Below are 22,819 nucleotides of genomic sequence, written 5' to 3' on the forward strand. Positions count from 1 at the left end.
CGAGGGCAAATCAAATATAAACGGTAATTTTCTAAATTATATTTATTGAATAATGTTATACAGAAACTATACCTTCAACATTTTTCAATGTAGTCTCCTGCATTATATACACACTTCTGCCACCGATTTGGAAGCTTGAATATTCCCTGTTCATAGAAAGATTGAGGGCGAGTTGTTAACCAATCGCGCACGTGCTTTTCAACGTCTTAATTGTTTTCAAATCGTTTTCCTCCAAGTGATTCTTTCAGGGACACAAACAAAAAATAGTCATAAGGGGACAGGTCTGGACTGTAAGGAGGGTGTTTGAGAGTCTCCCAGCCCATTTCTTCCAATTTATCCCTTATCAACAATGCGGTGTGAGGCCTTGTGTTGTCATGGAGAAGGATGACATCTCTAATGGGCACACCTCGTGTTTTGTTCCGGTAACTGGTTTTTGCTGACTGTAGCACCTGGCAGTAGTAAGCCGCATTCACTGTTCGTTGATCGTGAAGAAAATCAATGAGTAGAACTCCCCTTGAGTCAACAAAAATTGTCAAGAACTTTTCCGGCTGAGAGATGAGTTTTGGCTTTCACTGGGCAGCCTTCATCCTTCCTTCGCCATTCCTTACTTGCCATTTTCGATTCGGGAGTGTAATGGTGGACCCACGTCTCATCACATGTGACGATGCGCCTCAAAAAATCTTCACCTTCTTCTTTTAGAAATCTTTGCAGAAGTCTCCCAACAATCTCCGACCTGACCTGTTTTTGATTTCCGGTCAACAACCTCGGAACCCAGCGAGCACTAATTTTTCTGAAGGCAAGGTGGTCTGTGATTGCAGACTGAACACTCCCGTAGCTGATACCAATTTCCGACAAGATTTCTTGAATAGTTAACCGGCGATCACCTTCAATAAGCTGTCAAACCGCACTAATGTTTTCATCTGTAAGACTTGACCTTGGGCGTCGACCGTGACTTTGGTTTTCAACACGTTCTCGGCCATCCCTAAATTCTCTGGCCCACGTATACACTCGATTTTGAGACAGAGTAGTGTCCCCAAACTGTGCCTGCAAACGAGTAAAAATTTCCGAAGGCTTAACACCTTCATTTGTCAAAAATTTTATGACGATGCGTTGCGCAACAGATGGATGTACCTCTCGCTCGGTCATGGCTGTACTGAAGGCAGAACACAACGCTAGTGTGAAGCAAGCAGTTCCCCCCACTCCTATTAAGCAAAACGACAATCGCCCACAGCCGCATCACGTCCGAACGTGTTTGGTACAGTCAACAGCAAAATTACCGTTTATATTTGATTTGCCCTCGTATATTATCACTTTACATGACATACTGTAATATCATACTGCTATTGTGGCATCCACTAGTGATAACTGATTCTGATTACATTACATTGTATTTTTGCCACTGTAGGTCAAAATGTATAGTGTTGAACATTATTTTTATCACAACTTTTTTACAAATTTTATGGTGAAACATTTTTTATCAGTAATAAGCAAGTTTGGTACTGTGAAAAAAGCAAGCCTAAAAGGCGTACTTGTAGTATTTTCATTAAAACATAGTTTATTGCAGCAAATATTAAAATATTTAAATGATTCAATGTCAAGACTTACAATACTTTTTATAATAAATGTAAATATTTCTATGCGTGTACATATTTTCAACTTTTTTGTCACCATTGTACTTGAATAACAAAAAATTAAGGATACCTATTATGTATAACTACAATATAATCTGCTACAAAATAAAAATAAATCAAGAGATAACAATTTTTTGTAAAAATGTAAGAACATGTAATACAGGTCATTATATGCCTCATTGCTGTGATCCCTTATAAAACACCACTTACACTATGAACATATACAAAGTAATATAGCATTATAACATAATCTCTACAGCAAATTATGGCACTACACAGGATGACAGTGTTTCTCAACAAAGAATCAGAGACCAACTGAATGTTTCAGCAAAAAGGGAGACAAGTAAATTAAAACAACAGATGACAAACAGCTGTTCCAATATCTTGGCAATAGAATAAAATGATATTGTATGAGGGATACAAAGTACTAGAAGTGAACGATAGATCCACCCGCTCAGTCCTCTACTCATGGTTGTATGCAAGTGATAGGTAGCCCTGCTGGGCCTAAGAGGGTTAATACAAATTACTAATTGATGAAAAATAATACCTTCTCAGCTCTGGCCGCAACACAATGACGTTTGGCTCTACGATCGTGCTGACCTTGTCCACAGGGCTTAATTGCTTGACGAGATATTATACGATGAGGTTTATAATCTGCATCATTTTCTTGGTCTTCTTCAGGTTCCCTTTTCTATAACATAAGTATAAATAAATAGGGCTTCTGTTTTACAGAATGAAAGCAACTTACCAAACTTAAACAAGCAATATTAAAATTAATTTTTTAGCTGGACAAATTTAAAAATCAACAAAAAAGTTACCTAATGAAAGGAGGGAGACATATGTGGCTCACATAAACTAGCCGTGTGTACAATTTGACGATTTTGTTACTAAAAATATTAACCTCTGAGGCAAAAAAGGCTTCATTAAAAAGTGACTGAGGAAAAATAAAGTGTTCATCCATATATCTAGAACCAGATCACAATGACAATTTTACATTTCTACACACAAACGTCTGGAGGCATAGCCAGCTGCATAACTGTGATAATAGTGGGAAAAGTTAATTAAAAGTAGAATCTAGTGCCCAGAATTAGTAACAACTCACTGTGAGGTTAATAAACAAGGGCTAATTCTAATAATAGCAACTTATCCAGTCCGGAACATAAGTAGAATCTACTGGGTAGTTACTACTACTAGAGTAGAATCTACGTGGAACTTAGATAGTAAGATGGAGATACAATTGACTTTTGCTTTAATAAAATATCAGATTTATTGATAGCACAAAACAATACTGAAATAAATCCACACAAACTTTGTTATTTACAACCTTTGTTGGAGAGTGAAATTTTATTTTTGTTATACTACACTATATTCAATAGTACTTATATATATTTTTAGAGTACAAAACAACCTTTTAAGAGGCTAAAAATAAAGATATTCCCATCCCAGTCAGAAAAGTCATTTTACAACCTCCAGCAAATTATTAGAAAAAGTATTGAAAAATAACCAGTACAAGTCTAATTCTTATTACTTGAGGTTAACTGTCAATTAAATACAAAGTAATATTTCTTTCTAATTTAAAATCTGTTTGAGCTTCTTTTTTTCCTGCAAGGAAAGGAGATGATTGTCCCCGCACTTGGTCCTTTTAGGGACCATAAAACACTTGTGACACCAAAACGTGTTTTTATGGGAGTTTTAAACCTTGGGTTTTGGGTAACATTTATTGAATATATAATTTACTATATATAATTATTATTTGACTTTAAAAAGTTTCAACAGGCACCATTTTGTTAATATCAAAGCAAATCACACCATTATTTTGTTTAATTTTCCTCTTATTTATTACTACCGATGTGCGAAGGTTGACTGCTGTAGCTTTACTACTTCTTAAGATATTAATTTTTATAAAAAATACACAATGGGGGGCTAGCGGCTAAAAAAGATATTTGTCAACCCATGTTTATATGACATCTTTTGTTTGAAATTTTGTATAGTATTAGCCACAGAAATTTGTGACGCCCTTTTGTTAACACCTGTATATATGTTGATATATATTACTGTATATATATATATATATATATATATATATATATATATATATATATATAAAATCAATGTAATAAAAAAAAATGTTTTGTATAGTATGTAACATAAAGATATTCTAAGCCATCCATGTAACAATGGAAAGACTTACTATATTTTCTTTCTTGTTCTTTTAAAGGCTTCTCGTTTCAGTTTTTAATTAAGATTGCAGCCAAAAATTATTAACATTTTAATTATTACATCGTAACAGTATATTACTGTTATTCACACTCTTCAATCAAATACGTAAAAACATTTATATCTTACATGCAAAAAACAGACAAACTTGTATGAACTAACAAGTGTCAATAAAAGTTAAGTATATTCAACCAAAGGGTCATAAATCATAAGATACAACTAGACCGAAGGACTAGCAATTACTCTTTATTCACTTCAATTTCAAGTTGTATCTATCTCAGGCCAGAGAAATGTTAAGCTAAAATTAGCTAAAAGTAGTTACTACTTTTTTCACATAAAACTTAGGTATAACTTAAAAATAGTTAAGCATTGGCAACAAAACTTTTTATTCACTTCACTCAGTGTCTGATATGTAATTTAAACAATTAAATACTCACACACACTATAAAACGGTAATCTGATAAAACCTAAGTGAAGATACCATATCAAGCCATACATTTTTGTTGTTTATTTTGTAGACCAACAAATCACATAACACTAAATCATTATCCAAGACTAAATAACACACCCATCTTAAAACATAAATTCCACCAGTAGCACAATTTAGTAACTTTACAATAAGTGTAATATTATACAGTAAACTGTTAAAGAGTTAATGCCGATTTGTTAAGAGTTCAATGTTTAATATACATAAAAATGGTCTCTTCTAAAGAGAACTGATGAATAGACAACTCTTCACTGACCTGTCTTACACTATAAACTACTGTGTTAAAAATGCTTACCGAGAGGTATATTAGAGAACGTAAACAGTTTAGTAATAGTTCACTAAACATTGATGTATGTTAAAATCAATACTAGAATCAAGTATCGATCCCCAAGTAATCAAGCTGAAAAATTATGAAAGCTGCCAAACACTGTTCTAATAAAAACAGAAAAGTAATCATCCAGGGTAACAAAGAAAACTAACTTTGCCATATTCAAACAAACCATCATTTTAGCGTATTAACAGTTATTCTTATTTCACCATGATGGATACTCTAAATTAAACATTTCTTTTACTTTGTGTGTGTTCAAAAAGTTTAAAATATTAATTTATACACATTTCAAAAATATATTTCAGAAGAATTATTTATTTATATTTAATTTTGGTTTTTATTCAACCATAACAAACACAAAGAATTTCTTGCTTTGACAGGAATTAAAGATTTCTTGTCATTAAAACAGACATTTTAATGTTACCAAAAACAGTGTAAATTGTTAACTTGGGATATATCACAAACATGAGTTGAAAACAAAAAGTAAATAACTAGTACTTACCACTTCAACTACAGTTTTTCCCTGTTGAAAGACATCAAATGGGTACAGTATTCTTTCATAATGATTTCTTAGAAGAGTTCCCAGACTTTTTCCTGATGGTAAACCCATTCTCTGTACAATTTTAGACCATTTTCTTTCTTTGGTAACAGCATCTAATCCTCCTATATAACAAATACATAAGTTACATCAATCCACTTTCCTCAATGTCACCCCTAAAATAGCTAACACATTACCTCTGTGTGTTGATTTCTGTACATTATGTGATGGAAAATGTTACAATGTTATCTGTTTATTGTAATAATCTATCCATATTGGCAAAGAGCTAAGAAGGGAAACGAATTTGCCCGAGCTGAGGTGAGTTCTTTGTTGTATGAGTATTCGTCTTCTGGCTAGTAACAGGAGATGGAAAAATTGAAAGTAGTTAACCAACAATGTAACAAATATTATGATTTGACAAAATTCAACAACAATATTTGACCTGAAATCATATATTCTACGTATATATTTATGTATTAAGCACATATATTCACAGACAACAGCTGATCAGCAATATGCAAATTACTGATCTCTAAAAAACGTGTTTTTGATATACATATATATATATATATATAAAACAAACAGATATATAGAAAACAGATTTATTACGCTCATATACATTCACACATTGCTTATGGCATAGCCATATTTGGTGCCACAACTAAGAAAAACCTAACTGACATTTTAAAGGTGCAAAAACAAGCCATTAGAAGTATACTTAAGCTTAAATTCTCAGAATCTGTTAGAAATTGCTTTAAAGAATTAAAAATAATAACAGTTTTTGGACTTTATATATATGAAACCATCCTATATTTTAAATTCAATCATGGCCAAAAAATTAACTTAGAAAATAATGTGCACAAATATAACACACGCCATAAGAATGAAATCATCAATGATCATCATAGACTTGAAATGTTCACGAAAAAAACTATGTATATCGGAAAAAGATTTCTGAAAAATACTCCTCAAAGCATAAAGATGGAAAGTAATATTAACAAATTTAAAAGAAAACTAAAAAAACTATTTGATTGATTTAGTTTTGTATTCAATAGAGGAACTTGAGTATGTTTAGTACTTTTATATATATATAAGTAATGTATGACACTATTCGATGTACCGTATTGTACAACTAATGAATAAAGAATTATTGATTGATTGATTGATTGATTGATGCTTTGGCTATGAAAAATGTAGATAGATAAATTGTAGTACTTTCCATATTTATGTAAATGCACTGTGGCAAGTCAGCTGTCTATTTGCTGGCAACAGATAACCAGCATTACACAAATTACAGATTGCTAAAGCTTAGTTTTTTTATACATAGTGTATAAAAACCCGTACCTAGATAACCACATTATTGTAGTTTGGTATACAATCCTTAGCTAGCAATTCATATTTCCTATGTGAATGTTCGTGCACAGCTGCACGTCTCCTCCTTCTGTGAATAAATGTCTTCTGCTTCTATGTATGGATATCTGCTGCTCAGCAGTAAACAAATAGACAAGCACTAATTTTTGTTTTCCCTTTAATTTGTGCAGTCGTATGAATACTGTATAAAATATATGTATGTTTATATCTTATTACTTTTTTTATAAGTAATACATATATTATATCCCCATATTTTTTGCAGATAAAACGCACATATTCTGAAAGGTCATTATATAATCATTACATGAAAGTAGAAGGTAAAGAATGTGTCTTAATTCTTAAAATCTTACTTATCTGAATCTCTGCAGATCCCTTTAAAACGGTAGTATTCTTTAGGTTATCGATTGGTCAGTCTCGAAAGGTGTAATAATAGCAGAAATTAGTTTAATGATAATTTTATTTAAATCAAACTTAGGCTCAAAAAGCTATTAGGATACGAATTTCAAGAATCAAGAATCGAGTTTCTTAGACTTGGAATAGGAATAATATTTAAAAATTAAGATTAAAAAATACTGGATTGGACTATCACTAGGCTAATTACTAAAAATGACACATACCTTCTTCTTGTACAATACGGTGAAGAGAGAACAAATCCAAGGCTCGACGTTCTACCATAGGTATTTTCAAAGAAGATCCTTGAAGTTCCCAAAATTTTGCTATCTGGTCGAGAAAATTTAGTTTGATTCTGGTTGTGGCCTAGTCAACAAATTTAATTATTGTATACAAACAATAACAAGAATAACAATAACAAGCTAACTTATTATAAGAATATCTATAAACATTCTCAAGCCACTATACATGTTCTTACTTTTTAAGATAAAATGTTAAACCCTACAACAAATTTGAGGACGGGTTACCTATACACCAAACAAGGCAAAAGGCGATTATTATATCACTTCACAGTAAGACCACACATCAAATTTTCACAACTTAGGCATCAAATGTACATTCCTATTTATGCCAGAACAGCAGACACCTGATATAATTAAAAACATCATATCCTCCAATTTATTTCAGCTCAAGATGATTGAGGATCTCTCGTCTAATCACTTACCAAAACTGAATAAAGAAGACATTGGATCAACTACATCAACAACGTAATCGGAAAACTCTAATTACACATATTATCATCCAACTGGAGAAGCAAGTAGAGGGAGGCCGTCCATACTTCCCAAAAGCATGCCATTAAGAATACACCCTATTCTTTACACCACTGCATGAAGCTGAAAATGCACCTTGAAGCAGTGAGGGAACAAAGGTGGCTATAAAAAGTATAGCAACATACAAGATTCTTCCAAGGAAACACAAAGGTTATTCCTTCAACCGCCAGTATAGACAAGTAAACATGCTTTGTTGATGCCCTAGATCTAGATCCTTCCTATGGCTCATTGAGAAGAATCTGTCCATGAAAAACGTAGAATAACTCCTCCAATAGAAAAAGCTTAGTGTATGACTAGTAAGTTAAGAGAAATCATTGGTGGGGGGGGGGGGGAGCAGATACTACGAAGAAGCGATTCTAACTATTGCAAACAAAACTCTTTGACTAAAGTATTAAAGTATAAAGAAAATAAATTAAATTATTTCAAGAAAATCAGAGGCAGAGGTGGAGGGATATCTTATTGCAATAAAAGAAGCTAAAGTAATCACATCATTGTTAATCATATATAATAGACCACACCTACTTGAACACCACTACTTTTTATTGTTGTTCTGGCATCCACTAACTGATATGACCAAAGCACCGGAATCAGACTAACCTAAGTGAGTAATGTATTTCACAACCTGGGAGTACTGTTTTAGACAAGATTGAACTTGTAACCAAGACGAAGAAGCTCCTCTTCTACACAAATACAAGGGTGGTAAAAAACCGGACTGATTTTACTCAGTTGAAATATGCGAGCTCTGATACTAGGGAGTTATTGTCCTTGAAAGTTCTGACCTTCATTCATGATGCAGTCTGTGTGGGAGTAGTTAGTTGAAAAGAGGGAGCCACTGTGTAAGGATTTGTTCCACTTACCCTAGTATGGATTTAAAGCAACAACAATTGGGTTTTGTGTTCTTTTGCACACAGGACCTACCAACACTCTCTATCGAAACATCAGAATGACACCAGATTTACGAGGTGTGTCCAAAAAGTATCCGACCTTGACGTCAGGCATGACCTGACGTTACTCGGCGGCAACGGCAATCTGGTCCCCTTCAAAGTACTCCCTCCACAAGCCACTATCTTATTCCAACACTCCTCCCACTTCCGGAAACACTCCTTCAATTCATTTTGCGGAATGGCTAACAGGTCCTTCATCGCATTTTGTTTTATTTGTTCAACATCGTCAAATCTTTTCCTTTCAAAGGAATTTTTAATTTTGGAAATAGCCAGAAGTCACAAGGAGCTATGTCAGGACTGTAGGGAGGCTGTCGTAGTTGGTTGATGTCGTTTTTGACCAAAAAACGCTGAATAAGTTTTGAGGAATGAGCTGGCGCGTTGTCGTGGTGCAGGATCCAGTCACGGCAAATTTTGCCGAAACACGGTTCATTTTAAATCTTTGTGTAAAATGTTACAAACTGACGATTTTGGTATTCCTAAATCTTCTTCCAGCTCTCGGACAGTCAATCGACGGTTTTCATTAATTGCTGCATAAACATATTCAACATTTTCAGCGTTTCTGGCTGTTGAAGGCCTGCCAGATCAGTCATCACTCTCCAATGATACGCACCCATTTTTAAACCACTCTTTTATTTGTGTATCGCCCATAGACAAGTCACCATAAACTTTCCGTATCATAGTAATCGTCTCTGATGCTGAATGGCCAAGTTTTTGGCAAAATTTAATGCAAATGCGCTGCTCAACACGTTCAGTCATATTGAAATGCGACGCACACACACACACACGGCAGTACTGTACGGAACAAAGTGCTGTGACTCACTGAGTAAGCGGATCCTATTCAATGCCTAATATGGGAAGGAGTAGGCTTGCCCCTCTCCTCCAATAACCGGTTTGAGCCGGTCGGTTACGCCGCGGCCACCTACTGGTCGGCAGTCAGAGACTTTTTGGACAGACCTCGTATATATGAGCACTACGCAGAAGACTAGACTTTGTAAGATGACCTGAGGTTTTCCTGAAGTAACTCCTCAGAGAAGCACCCCTTTGGAAACCCCATGAGCCCCCTTCTAATACCTGCCCACCACACTAACCTTTAAACCATAGTTTAACCCTCTCCCGCTCGCATTGTTTCCAGGCGCTCACGGTGCTTCTAACCTCAATTAATTCACTCTGGCGGTCGCGCTCGGTAAAAATACGCTGTGCCTCAACTTACACACGTTCTGTCATTGCAATTAACTATAATTATATAATATACTAATTATTTTACTATATATTGGTTCAATGAAGTTGACTGTACGAGACCAGTGATGGGGCACACGGACAGCTGGGCGCCAGTGGCACGGGATTGTTTGTTGCGCAGTTACTTGGTGAAGGTCATTGACTGGCTCGCCGTCACTGCCACTGTGATCACTCCGAACTACATTCTCAATGCCACCAACCATTTCACAAGGCTCTGGTACATCACTACACTCAGAATTGTATTGAATCGTCGCAATCACTACTAATAACGAGATCGATTTCACTGTCACGAAGTGTACGACTACAACCCGCCATTGTTTCCGCACAAATAATACAAATAGCAAAATAATGGAATAAATCTACTGTAAAAGTAAAGTGAATGGTCTCCTGATAGCAAACAACCCATAGTAGTACAACATATTGCTACTCGAGAGCAGCACTTATCGGCTCTAGTAGATAAAGCAGTGCGTGCCGATCTGTGCCGTTTAAGCTGCAGTGGCTATGTGGTGGCCGTGCCGATTCATGCCTTGCGAGCGGGAGAGGGTTAATTATAAGTACAAACCACAATCCTGATGGAAGTTAGCAACAGTACATTTGAGATACTGAAAGATATGTTAAAGATTAAAAAAAAAAAAACATCAGCCATTCTTCCCAGAAAAAGAGAACCTAAGAGCCCTAGTCAAGATCTGCTACCTTTTAGACACTAACTATTTTATCTCTAATGAATTTCTGATCAATATATATGTTGTTTTCAATATAGCCATATCTCAAATTTATTTAGTGATCAAAGCCTAGTGATAGCTTTGACATACAACTTCCTACCATGACTTCATTTCAGTACATTCATTTATCTGTTTCTTTGTCAACATTTTTATAGTTAAAATTAACTACTTTAGGTTATCAGAAGTGAATAGTTTCTTGAAACATGTGTAATATACACCAATAAAAATTTCACTAATAGCAACGTATTGTTTTATTTTGCACTAATTGTTCTGTTAACTTACCTCCAGTTCATTTAGTCTTTGCACTCTAGGTACGAATTTGAAACGATCAACATCCACTGCAAACGGAGGCTGCCAATCCTGGAAAAAAATACCTTGATAGTTAAGAAGCAAATAACTGCAATAAAAAATAAGGTAAAGCTCCTTATCAAATACCAAGATTTTTTATTAATCCAATTTAAATATAAACTTAAGGTATGTATGTTATTATTTAATTTAATTTTAAATGAAATCATTGATTCCTCTGGTAAAAATTGTTATTTCTCTAATATTAAAAATTCACTAACAGAACTAGCATCAACTTCTCCTTGCCAGTATCTGAAGTTGACTTAAAAACAAGTGTGTAAGCGGGTCGTGCAGTGCCCAGTTTTTCTACTCTATTTATAGACCACATCACTTCACGAACAGATCGTTAGGAATGCCGTTTAAATATTCTGTGCATTACCTTGTCTGTTGTGCGAAGTATTCTACAGAATGATTAACATCATGATTGTAAATTCCTATGTCACTTATCTACATAGCATAACTTAAAAGAGAAAAACCCCTCTTCCTAGGCACATCTTCACCAATGAGCACAATGAGCTTGTCAAACCCTAATTGGAGCACTGCCTGCAATACCAGTTTTGACCCAACAATTGTAACTGTCAATAGCAGCCATCTTATGTTGTGAGGGTGTAGTTGTTCTACAAGAACACCCACCAGTACAACAAGGAGCTCTGGGAAAGAAAATTTCCACCAGTACAAGGAGCTCAGGGAAAGAAAATTTGCGGATTTTGCCCATTAAAGTCGCAGATGACCACGAACTTTTGTGAACGAGGCTCTAAGGGAGCATCAAGGACAATTAAATGAAAATTTAATAAAATTAAATGACTTTATTAAAGAAGCGGAGTTAGGACTATTAAGCCCTCTCTACAACTCTACCTCAATGGTGGTTTCAATATGTCAGAAAAGAGGAAGATTCTGTAAAATAAGTTTTTATTATTTCTTTTCCTCGTTATCTTTTGTGAAAGAATAAATCATTTTTTTTCAAAATGTATTTGTTATTATTTGGTTATTTAAAACCCACAAACAACATAGGTCCTTTTTCTTATAATGTTATACTGAAATTACAAGTGCTGACCAAATCTAATAACTGATTTCATCCTCTATCCCAAGTTTTTCACCTAGAACTAGATAAGGAAGCATTACAATGCATCGTCATATAGCCTATTGTAGTTGACTCACTATAGCTATCTGCACAGGTCGTGGCTGTATCTGACTGTTATGTATGTGCTCTAACCTATCCTACTGTGGGCCAGTAGCCTTACATCTTACCCAGATGGCCAACCTGTATTCAGATGTGCCCTCCAGTAGGGTGTCTGGCCCCCAGGTAGAATACATTAAAACATATTGTGACAGTTAGGTTACATAAGATTTTGTCCTTTTTTCAAGATCAATACATTTGCCCTGGGTAAGATACATTTCTGGCACAACTTATGATACTGGTTGGGTAGGTTAATACTTTCAGTACTGAACACAACAAAGTTGGTATAACTTATGATACTGGTTGGGAAGGTTAATACTTTCAGTACTGAACACAACAAAGTTGGTATAACTTATGATACGGGTTGGGTAGGTTAATACTTTCAGTACTGAACACAACAAAGTTGGTATAACTTATGATACGGGTTGGGTAGGTTATTACTTTCAGTACTGAATACAATACAGTTGGTATAACTTATGATATAGGTTGGGTAGGTTAATACTTTCAGTACTGAATACAATACAGTTGGTATAACTTATGATATAGGTTAGGTAGGTTAATACTATCAGTAACGAACACAACACATTAACACCATTGTAAAATTAATTGTCATACCAATAAATGCTCTATTGACTGTAACGCAGATTGACTTTTCCCCGTAGCAACAAAATAAACCGACACTTGAGCAAATAAACACAGCAATATAGCAACAAGGAAATATTTATTGTTATTCAATACATATTTATTTTATTTTTTCCTCTGAAAAAATGCAAAATGTGTAGAGACTATAATACATAAATATTAGATAAATTTTGTTGTATCTATATAGGCTGTGTTACAACAAATTTTAAATTAATTAGATTCATGGCATAATGGTAGTACCACAGATATAACAATAATTATTATTAATAATTTATATTATTTGGTTAAAATTTGCTCTATTGTAATTAATAGCCTTCTGATAAGATGTAATGCTTATCATTATTTATGTTTGTTACCCTTTGAGTGCGGCAGCGTTTTGCTATATGGTATGCATAAAATGTCGAGCGAAAATGTCTGATTCTGCAGGGGTCTGGTAAAAATTCATAACAAAATTATTTATTGGTATAATGTCCTGGGTTTTTGTTTTTTCTTTAGATAAATATATTTTCTTTATAAATATAATACATTGATCACTTATTTAATGTTTTTATACTAATAAATAAAACATTAACAAAAATATTTTGTTTTTTATTTTGACACAACTTTGTGTTATTGAAATATTTTATTTTTTCACTTTTAGTTATTCTATTTTATACTCCATTTAATTATTTACAAAAAGACATATAAACATTTTTTTTATGCTTGTAAATAAAGTTTGGAAAATAAATATGAAATATGAACCACTACAAAACTAGAAATTTTCTAACCTAACCTAACACTGTGTATTGTCTACACTGCTAATGCTTAAATCTAACGCCTGCAATACTAGGTCTTCATTATCAGCAATGTTTTTACGACTCATTGTTTATAAATATCACTGAACAAACACAAAAAACATAAACACTATACAAATGTATTTAGTAAAGTACTAGCTGCTTACGATCACCGTAACTCACGGTCAAGTCATTGTTCTACTTACACACAGACTAGAACAACATACACAAACGAAATAATTTGAAGATACTAACATTACAAACCCATTTACACTTAAAAAATTTCAATATTTACAATCATTTGTGAAATAAACATAAAACATGTGACGGCTCGTCCGCGTAGCGGTCGATTCTAAACTGGACTGACGCGCTCACTTTACAACCGCCGTAAAAATCAGAATCTAACCAGAATGCAACAAAACCTACATCAAAAGTTACGTTGAAGCCTTTGGAATGCGTATGTATAGTCATTGAGCCAATTTAGATAAATACTATATAAAATATAAGCGTTACTGCAGAAGTCGCAAATAGCGATTCTGACATTTCTTGCATATAATGCAGGATCGCAAATAGCGATGCTCCGGCACTCAAAGGGTTAATGATAAAAAACAGATTGTTAATAGCAACAATGTCACTCATGAGATTTCTCCTGCATAGTTCAAGAAATGGTCGACACAATCATGTGCATTTCAAGAAGAACGTACCAAAATGTTCTTAGACATCTGCCAAAACAACTATTATTTAAAAAGTCAGTCAAAATATAGATAAATTTGGATACTTTAGACTTTAATGCACCTTATACAATAAGAAAATCATTATGGAGACCATACACATTTCATTTGAAACATGCATCATGATAGTGAAAGCTAACGAAGGCTTTGTGAGTAAGAGGATTAGGCTATGTGTTAAAGTGGGAATGGGACAATGACCTTAAAAGCTGCAGGCAGGGTATGAAGCAATATTACTTAAATTGAGGAATTTATTGAAATGAAACAGGCATGGTGAATGATACGGTGGGAATTGGGTTCAACATCAGGTAACACACACGTTAATGGCCTGTGTGGCTGTGTATGTGACCACAGTCAGTAAATTAAGCGTATTAGACGATGAATTATAATTTTGCCTTATTTATTTCTAGGAATTCCAGCAGGGGTATATGATAGACACTTAGCAGAAATACTAAGCAGCCCCCCTGGCATCTTAGACTTTTATAGTGGATTGCAGTCTCCTTGGCTCCTCTTAGGACTATACAAAGTACCACAGCTCACTAGGACGTCATTGAACCAAACATCAAATTTCTTCCAAATGTCTGAGGAGATGGAGTTCCTTCATTATTTGTTCATTGTATTGTTGAGATACCCAGTGAGGTTGAGCTGATTAACGGAGGCCCTAGTTCTTACTTAGTACTCCCTAATTTCCCACACCCCACTAGGATATCATTGAAGAAACACATATAGACTTCATTAGCTTTGAGCAAAACTGGAAAATTTCCTTTTAATCTTTGTTCTCCTCGATAAAACAACGGGTTAACGATGATATGGTATGGTTACACTGCTTCACGTCAAGCCAGGAATTAATTAAAGCGGCCTATGCTACAGAGGAGAATTAGGTGAAGGAACGGGACTGGAGGGTTTCAAATTGAAATACAATTGTGCGTTGTCCTAATGGTGTGTCACATCCTAAAGCCTCCCACATTAAACTAAAATCTGATGTGAGTTTAACTTTGATCTAAACAACAAAGGAATTAAAAACACCTTTTCTATAGAAATACATAGTTACAGATCTTTTATTACAATTTTTGAGTGGGTAGTTCTGAACAACTTAAATTTCTTTCACAATTTAATACGATGATCAGGCAGTTCTGGAAAATTGAAACAGGTAAAAGTGAAATTAACGGCCGGAGTGGCAAAAGACGATTTTCGTGATATTAACCTATTACTATTGTTTTCTTTGAACATAACAATATAAGGTTTCAAGGGGTGAATATTTCCTTGTACTACATCTGTGCTGGGTGCCATGTGGTCTTGTTGTGACCGTGAGTCAACCTTTTATTGGTTACTGCTAATGTCAGCTGTTGCACCATCTTTGGATGGTTATTAGTCTATAAGAAATTAAAAAAATTAAATCCTGTGTGTTACAGCAAGCCTATAGTCTAATATATAGGCTAGTATAGATGGATAAGCCTTTAAGTGTAAATTTAAGCCATAGGGCTATTTCATTTAATTATTAATTGATGTAACACACATGTTAATTGGTGTAAGACACATGAAGATTGGAGTGCTATCATGGAATCCAACCTGTCAAGAATCTTGACTAATATAACACCAGAGTTCTTCTCAAAGTAGTTCACTAAATCCTGCTCTATGGAGCAGAGATATGAGCATATGTTTTGAAGCAGAAGACCTATTAACAGAACATAACACCAGGTGAGGGGCTCTCAGGGTGACCTGTATGCCTAACCACACAGTCTCTGAAGCAGCTGTACTGGTAATAGCGGTGGGTAGGGTACGATAAGCGGACCCGGTTTTTTATATCGAAATTGGCAAACGATATTACTTAATCATAACCATCGATATAACCAAACGATACTAATTAATTATTTTGAACAATTAACTTAAATAATCTATATGAACAGCTGTTTAAACACTTTCAAACAATACAAGTAAAGTAATATTACAAATTTCACATAAGTAACATTGTTTATTAAAAAATGGCTGTCAATCTTAGGAAGCTTCTCGAAATTGCTTTAAAAGACGATAAATAAAACGTGTTTTTTATGGCTTCAACATGTTGGGTTAGTACCTAAGAATCCATTATGTGATATTTGTGGAAAGGAAACAAACGTAACAGTGAGAGGAGCAAACATGATCGTCTTCAGATGCAAAAAAGAAGGTGATGGTGGACACAATTTTAGTAAAAACGCACTGAAGAATAGTTTTTTTGAAGGGTCAAAGTTCGGACTGCGCAATATTGTGACTTTAACCCTTTGAGTGCCACAGTGTTTTACTATATGGTATGCATAAAATGCCGAGCGAAAATGCCTGATTCTACAAGGGTCTGGTGAAAAATTCATAACAAATTTATTTATTGATATAATGTCTTGGGTTTTTGTTTTTTCTTTTAGATAAACATATTTTCTTTATACATATAACACATTGATCACTTATTTAACGTTTTTATACAAATAAAAAAAAACTCATTAACAAAAACTTTATGAGCAAAAACATTTAGTTTTTTATTTTAACACAACTTAGTGTTATTGAAATATTTTATTTTTTCACTTTTAGTTATTCTATCTCCATTTAATTCTTTACAAAAAGACATATAAACATTTTTTTATACTTATAAATAAAGTTTGGGAAATAAATATGAAAATATGAACCACTACAAAACTAGAAATTTTCTAACCTAACCTAACACTCTGTGTATTGTCTACACTGATAATGCTTAAATCTAACGCCTGCAATACTAGGTCTTCATTGGCAGCAATGTTTTTACGACTCATTGTTGTAATATCACTGAACAAACACAAAAAATATAAAAACTATACAATCGTATTTAGTAAAGTACTAGCTGCTTACGATCGCCATAACTCGTGGCCAAGTCATTGTTCTACTTACACACCTGACTAGAACAACATACACAAACGAAATAATTTGAAGATACTAACACTACAAACCCATTTACACTTAAAATATTTCAATATTTACAATCATTTGTGAAATAAACACAAAACATGTGACAGCTCGTCCGCGTAGCAGTGGATTCTAAACTCGACTGACTCAACTTTATAACCGCCTTAAAAATCAGAATCTAACCAGAATGCATCAAAACCTACATCAAAAGTTACGTTGAAGCCTTTGGAATGCGTATGTATAGTCGTCATTGAGCCAATTTAGATAAATACTATATAAAATATAAGCGTTACTGCAGAAGTTGCTAACAGCGATTCTGGCATTTCTTGCATATAATGCGGGATCGTTGACAGCGATGCTCCGGCACTCAAAGGGTTAATGTACTTCTTTTCCAGAAATCAGACAAATTACGATTTTTTAATTCTTGAGTGTAGTTTGGATTTACACAGTCCATTAAGAAGTACGATATCTGACTGGCTGTCGTTTTGCAGGGAAGTGTGTTTTGTTTGGTTTGATGATCAGTTTAATAGGGAAGAAAAGCTTGGAGGTCCTGAAGTGGTGATGGAAATTGATGAATGTAAAATTGGAAAACGTAAAAATAACAAAGGGAGGTTGGTAGAAGGAACCTGGATTCTATGTTTAATAGAAACTATACCAGAAGGACAAAAACGTGGGGGTAGGTATAGGATAGAGATTTGTCCTTAAAACAAACGAGATGCTAAAACTCTCATTCCTCTCGTACTAAAACACGTACAGCCTGAAACAACCATAGTCACAGATATGTGGAAAGCTTATTTTGGATTAAGTGATTGTGGTATTGTGTCCATTTCACTGTCAACCATAGTGAAAACTTTTTAAACCCAGCAACTGGTACCAACACTCGGACAGTTGAAAGTTCGTAGAGAGCCCGTAAAAACGCAGTCTAAGAAGTGGTATCCCAGCCGACCTTCTCGCAGATCACCTCTGTGAATATTTATATAGAAGAGAGGTACGATTTTCTGAAGAGGGCGCGGCGCGTTCAACCATTTCTTAAAAGCAGTAAAAAATTGCTACCCAGGCGAAAACATGTAGATAGTTGGACAAGTTTCCATTTTCTATTCTAATTATTGTTATGTTCTAATTTATTTTTCTATTCCCAATGTTTGTTATCATTTCTTAATTATTTATGAGTTTTGCTGTTTGATTGTTCTCGTCCTGATTCATTTAGTTAAAGTTATGAGTTTCCCTGATTTTGGTTATGTTCATTTATTATTTGTTACATCATTAAATTCACATTTTAATTTAAAACATATGATTGTTATTGGGGACTATAGATACTTTTATATCGATTGATAGTCTATAATTCGGTATGCGAATTTTAGTTATCAATGATTATATTCTTCGATATAAAAAACTGGGTCCGCTTATCGTACCTTACCCATAGTGGTGGCTATACCTACTGACCTGCTAGCAATTAAGAGGGCAAACTATGTAACCTCAAACTAGTGGTGACAACACAAAGGAAGCAAGAGCAAGGGTAAAGGCAGAAACGCTGGAAGAATGGCAAGAAATCTGGACAAGGGCAGATGGGCCAGTTGCATGGATAGCAAGGACCGTTGGTAATTGGTACTTTCTCATGCCAAATCATTCAATGTGATCTGATCACCAGAGAGTACAGATGACCCATCAGTACCGACTTCGATGATGTCTCATTACGCACTGCTAGCAGAAAAATATAAAAATCCCTTGAGAAAATAACTAAAAATCAAGCTAAGATTATGTGAGGGCCTCAACCCTTCTTCAGGTTGGACGAGATAGGTGACGTGATATATGAACAATGAATATCTATCACTCACCAATGTGAACGATTGCTTTCCACCACTTAATTTTCATATTTCTTACTTTCTAAATACTGCCTGATTGTCATTCTAAAATATGAAAGAAATTGAAGTTGACCCAATAATTGCTCTGAATAATCTATACGGGAATTAGAAAATGACATTTTGGAATGTCCATTATTTAAAAGCAAATAATAATAGCTACTGGTAATAAGGATATATACTAAGCCTATTATAATTATTATATTAAGATTGGGGAGAATTATTGGGGAGATTAAGAAAGATAATTGGTCCTACATCTAAACAGAAAGTGAGTCAAAATATGATGCTTTCACTGTCATCTCTGATCAAAAATGACTTTATTGATAGTAACATGTGAACTTGAGAAAATATGAACAATTTTGGAAAGTGAGGGATGATGCAATATGGAAACTATTACTTATCTTATATCTCAAGCATAATCCTTATTCTACCATTTGCTAAACTTTAAATTGTACTTACAGAAGGAGGTCTGATTTTACAAATTCCACATCTTTCAGCATGAGGTCTAATTTTGTTTATGTATAATAGAGGATCCTGGAATTCTTCATTTGACGGTTCGAAAACTGGGGCTTCTGGAGGAACATGGAATGTAAACTGTCCTTCTGGATAAGGGGACACTTCAAATTCATCCAAGCTTGACGTATCTTGGATTGTAGTGTGATAGGGTGTTTCACTTGTCATTTTGAGTCTATTTAGAATCTGTCTACAAAAACAATAACAAAATTAAGTTCACAGCACAACGTCATAAGGCAAAGCTAAAAACACGAGTTTTATAATTTTTGTTGACGGAATAGTTGCAAACTCACAGCAGGCCCAATGTTGAAAATGTTCACATCAGATAGAAGACACGTTAAACGATCTGTCAAATTCATCACGCAGTAGGTAATTGAGATGCAATGGGAGGTTTATGTGTAAATAAAAACATAATAAAACTAAATACATTACAATTAATACGCGAAGGTAACGAATTCATCCTTTAGATATACACAAACAGCGCAGAATCTACAAACACAATGTAATAATAATTTCACGCACCAATCACACGTACTCCCTTCTTCTTCTCTTCTTGCTGGAAATCGTGGTCAGCAAGGAAGTATTTTTTGTGACGGGCTAGAATGAAAAAAAGTACCAACTATTTAACGTTTGTGGGAGTATTTTTAACGTATGCTTCCGTTTTATACAACTTTTGAGAATTAGAGGAGTATTTTGAAGGGGATTATTAAAAATGTTCAATTCCTTACTGTGTAAAACTTAAACGTACACATTTTAGATATGTTATAAAGGCAGGATGGTGTTAAAGACAAATATAAAGATAATGTTTGAAATTCAGTGCATATCTTAGGACAATTATTGTTACAAATAAATAGTCTGCTTGAAGTGTTTTAATGTTACGAACATTACTTTTTTATCTCCATTGTGTATGTGATAGATGTCACGTACTACATTTTGTAAGAGAAAGAAGAATCCTTTACTATACCAAAGAGAAAACTCACGTCATTGGTGACTAAATCATAGATTCTCTTATAATTACTTCTGTCAAATATTGTAATGTATTTATAGAGGCATTGATTAATTAATTATGTTGTAGTTTTAATAATAAATTCATTTTTCTGTATTAGTTGTTATTAATTAGTGATAACTATATTTTATTAAAACTGTTGCGAAAGTAAATTGCACCTTTCCTAGAATTTAATTTAGATAAAAAAAACTATAATAGCTTCTAAAGTGTTTTTTTATCAGAAAGAAGCTATAGTTTATATATATATATATATATATTATATATATATATATATATATATAAACTATATATATAAATGCCAGCTTTGAGGGTTCATTATTGATTTTTGGCTTAGATATTCTTTCATACCTTATCGGGTGATATTTGTCATAAATAAAACATATGTTTAGGACGTTAACAGCTTCCAATTTCTAAATGCCTATAATTTCTCCACATCCGCTTTCTTTATTAATACAATCACATGTATGTACTTTGTAAGAATATTAATTGTAAATTATATTTTTCTCTAGTATGCTTATTCTAAATATAAAATCGCAACGACTGTAAATTAATAGATATAGCAAACATTTTGCTATAGAGGAAAGTTTAAATAACTAATTAACTATTTTTATAACCTTTTGACAGAAGTTTACATTGGTGTATATATAAATAAACTGGATCACGTTAATACAGTACAAAGGCGAAATATAACGTTCAAAAACATTTGTATTTGATTTCTATTGATATGTATTAATACGGTTATATAGTTTCTAATTGTACTGTGTACAAACAAAATAAGTTTTCCCCGAACAGCCTCGATTACTATAGCGGTTTATCATTACAAATTGCGGGCAACGATGATATAAAAGATGGCTTCAGTCCAAAACAATTTCGGCCTCCTTTGCCCAGACGTTCTACAACGACATGGGTCTTTGTTGTTGCAAAATTAAGCAGTCCACATAATAAGATCCAAATTTGTCCTAGCCTTTGAACAAACACTGCTTAAGTGTCCAGATGCGATCAGGTTGGTGTATCCACAGAACATCAAGATCCTGCAAAATTACTTTCTCTTGATCTTTTAGTCTCTAATCCCACATAAAACACGTGGGATTAAAGTTATTAGTACAAGTAACTACACTGTTTTGCTTCGATTCAAGGACATGTGATACATTACAATAGCAATAACTGCTAAATAAATGTGTAAATGCGGAGCTAAATGAGTTGGCACTCCGATAAAAATGAGAAGAATTATAATATCGACAGCATAAAGATAGACCTAACAATTCAAATTTATTTCATGTCACTGATAAACTCTAAGAAAAACAGAATAGAGCCTTTTGACACGCCTGAATTAGAACTGAAACTTTCGGAATGAATTCCTCAAAACCCTACTCATATTCTTACTACTACATCTAACTCCTATATCATAGTCTTTTTTTAATAGTACCCTTTGTAATAGGAGGCAAGAGAAAATCCAATAGGTGGTGGCCTCTTCCGAAATGCTTATTTAACGCCTTTTGTAAATCAATTTTTATACTAAAATATTAACTCGTCATCTAATCACAGGACTAGCCACTATTAAAAGGGTGAAAATCTGTTACAATTGAACGGTCTTCCATGGCATTGTGCTGATTTGGGAAAATAAGGTTAAAATTTAACTTAAAAACAACAGAAATTGCTGTAAACTAGAGAGACAATTAGTGCGAGTAACGCAGTGGAGGAAAAGAAATGTCCTCTCAATAAACTACATCTGGCCAATGAGATAATTTTAAGGAAATAGTTATATACTGTACATCTGATGATGAACACAAGAACAAACAATGGAGTTTAGAACGTTTTTTGTTCTCGATGACATACTCGTCAGTGGTAATTGATACGGGAAGATTGTCCCGTACATTTTAATTAAATTTTTTTCCAAATGGTAAAACATGCCTATTTAATAACTGTTTAAGAAAGAGTTTCTGAAGTGCACCTAGCTGCTAAAGTTTAAATATATCAAAACAAGACCAAGAATAAAAAAATCTTAATATTGCATGTTAAACCTAAATGCAGCAGAACAAATTGTCCATAAGATATTTCAAAATTGACTGTCATATTGAACAACGGCGGCAGAATTAAAAAAAATTCAAATGCGTAAAGTAAAAACAACGGTAAAACTTGAAACTTATAGACATTAATAAATTGATATAAGAAGAT

At 33.8% G+C, this 22,819-nt stretch overlaps 1 protein-coding gene across 1 annotated transcript in view; it reads right to left on the reverse strand.

The window, feature by feature from the left end:
* LOC124369011 (lysine-specific demethylase 5A) overlaps positions 1-20,187 on the reverse strand; it is a 101,087-nt gene extending 80,900 nt beyond the window's left edge. Inside the window, exons 1-5 of the mRNA XM_046826637.1 lie at positions 19,585-20,187; positions 10,977-11,054; positions 7,190-7,328; positions 5,166-5,326; positions 2,179-2,322 (exon numbers count right to left, since the gene is read on the reverse strand). Of these exons, the coding sequence (XP_046682593.1) occupies positions 2,179-2,322; positions 5,166-5,326; positions 7,190-7,328; positions 10,977-11,054; positions 19,585-19,806 (744 nt within the window). The 5' untranslated portion in view covers positions 19,807-20,187. The remainder of the gene's footprint in view (positions 1-2,178; positions 2,323-5,165; positions 5,327-7,189; positions 7,329-10,976; positions 11,055-19,584) is intronic.
* Positions 20,188-22,819: the final 2,632 nt, after the last annotated feature.

This window comes from Homalodisca vitripennis, chromosome X (assembly GCF_021130785.1).
Source record: "Homalodisca vitripennis isolate AUS2020 chromosome X, UT_GWSS_2.1, whole genome shotgun sequence".
Lineage (NCBI taxonomy): Eukaryota > Metazoa > Arthropoda > Insecta > Hemiptera > Cicadellidae > Homalodisca > Homalodisca vitripennis.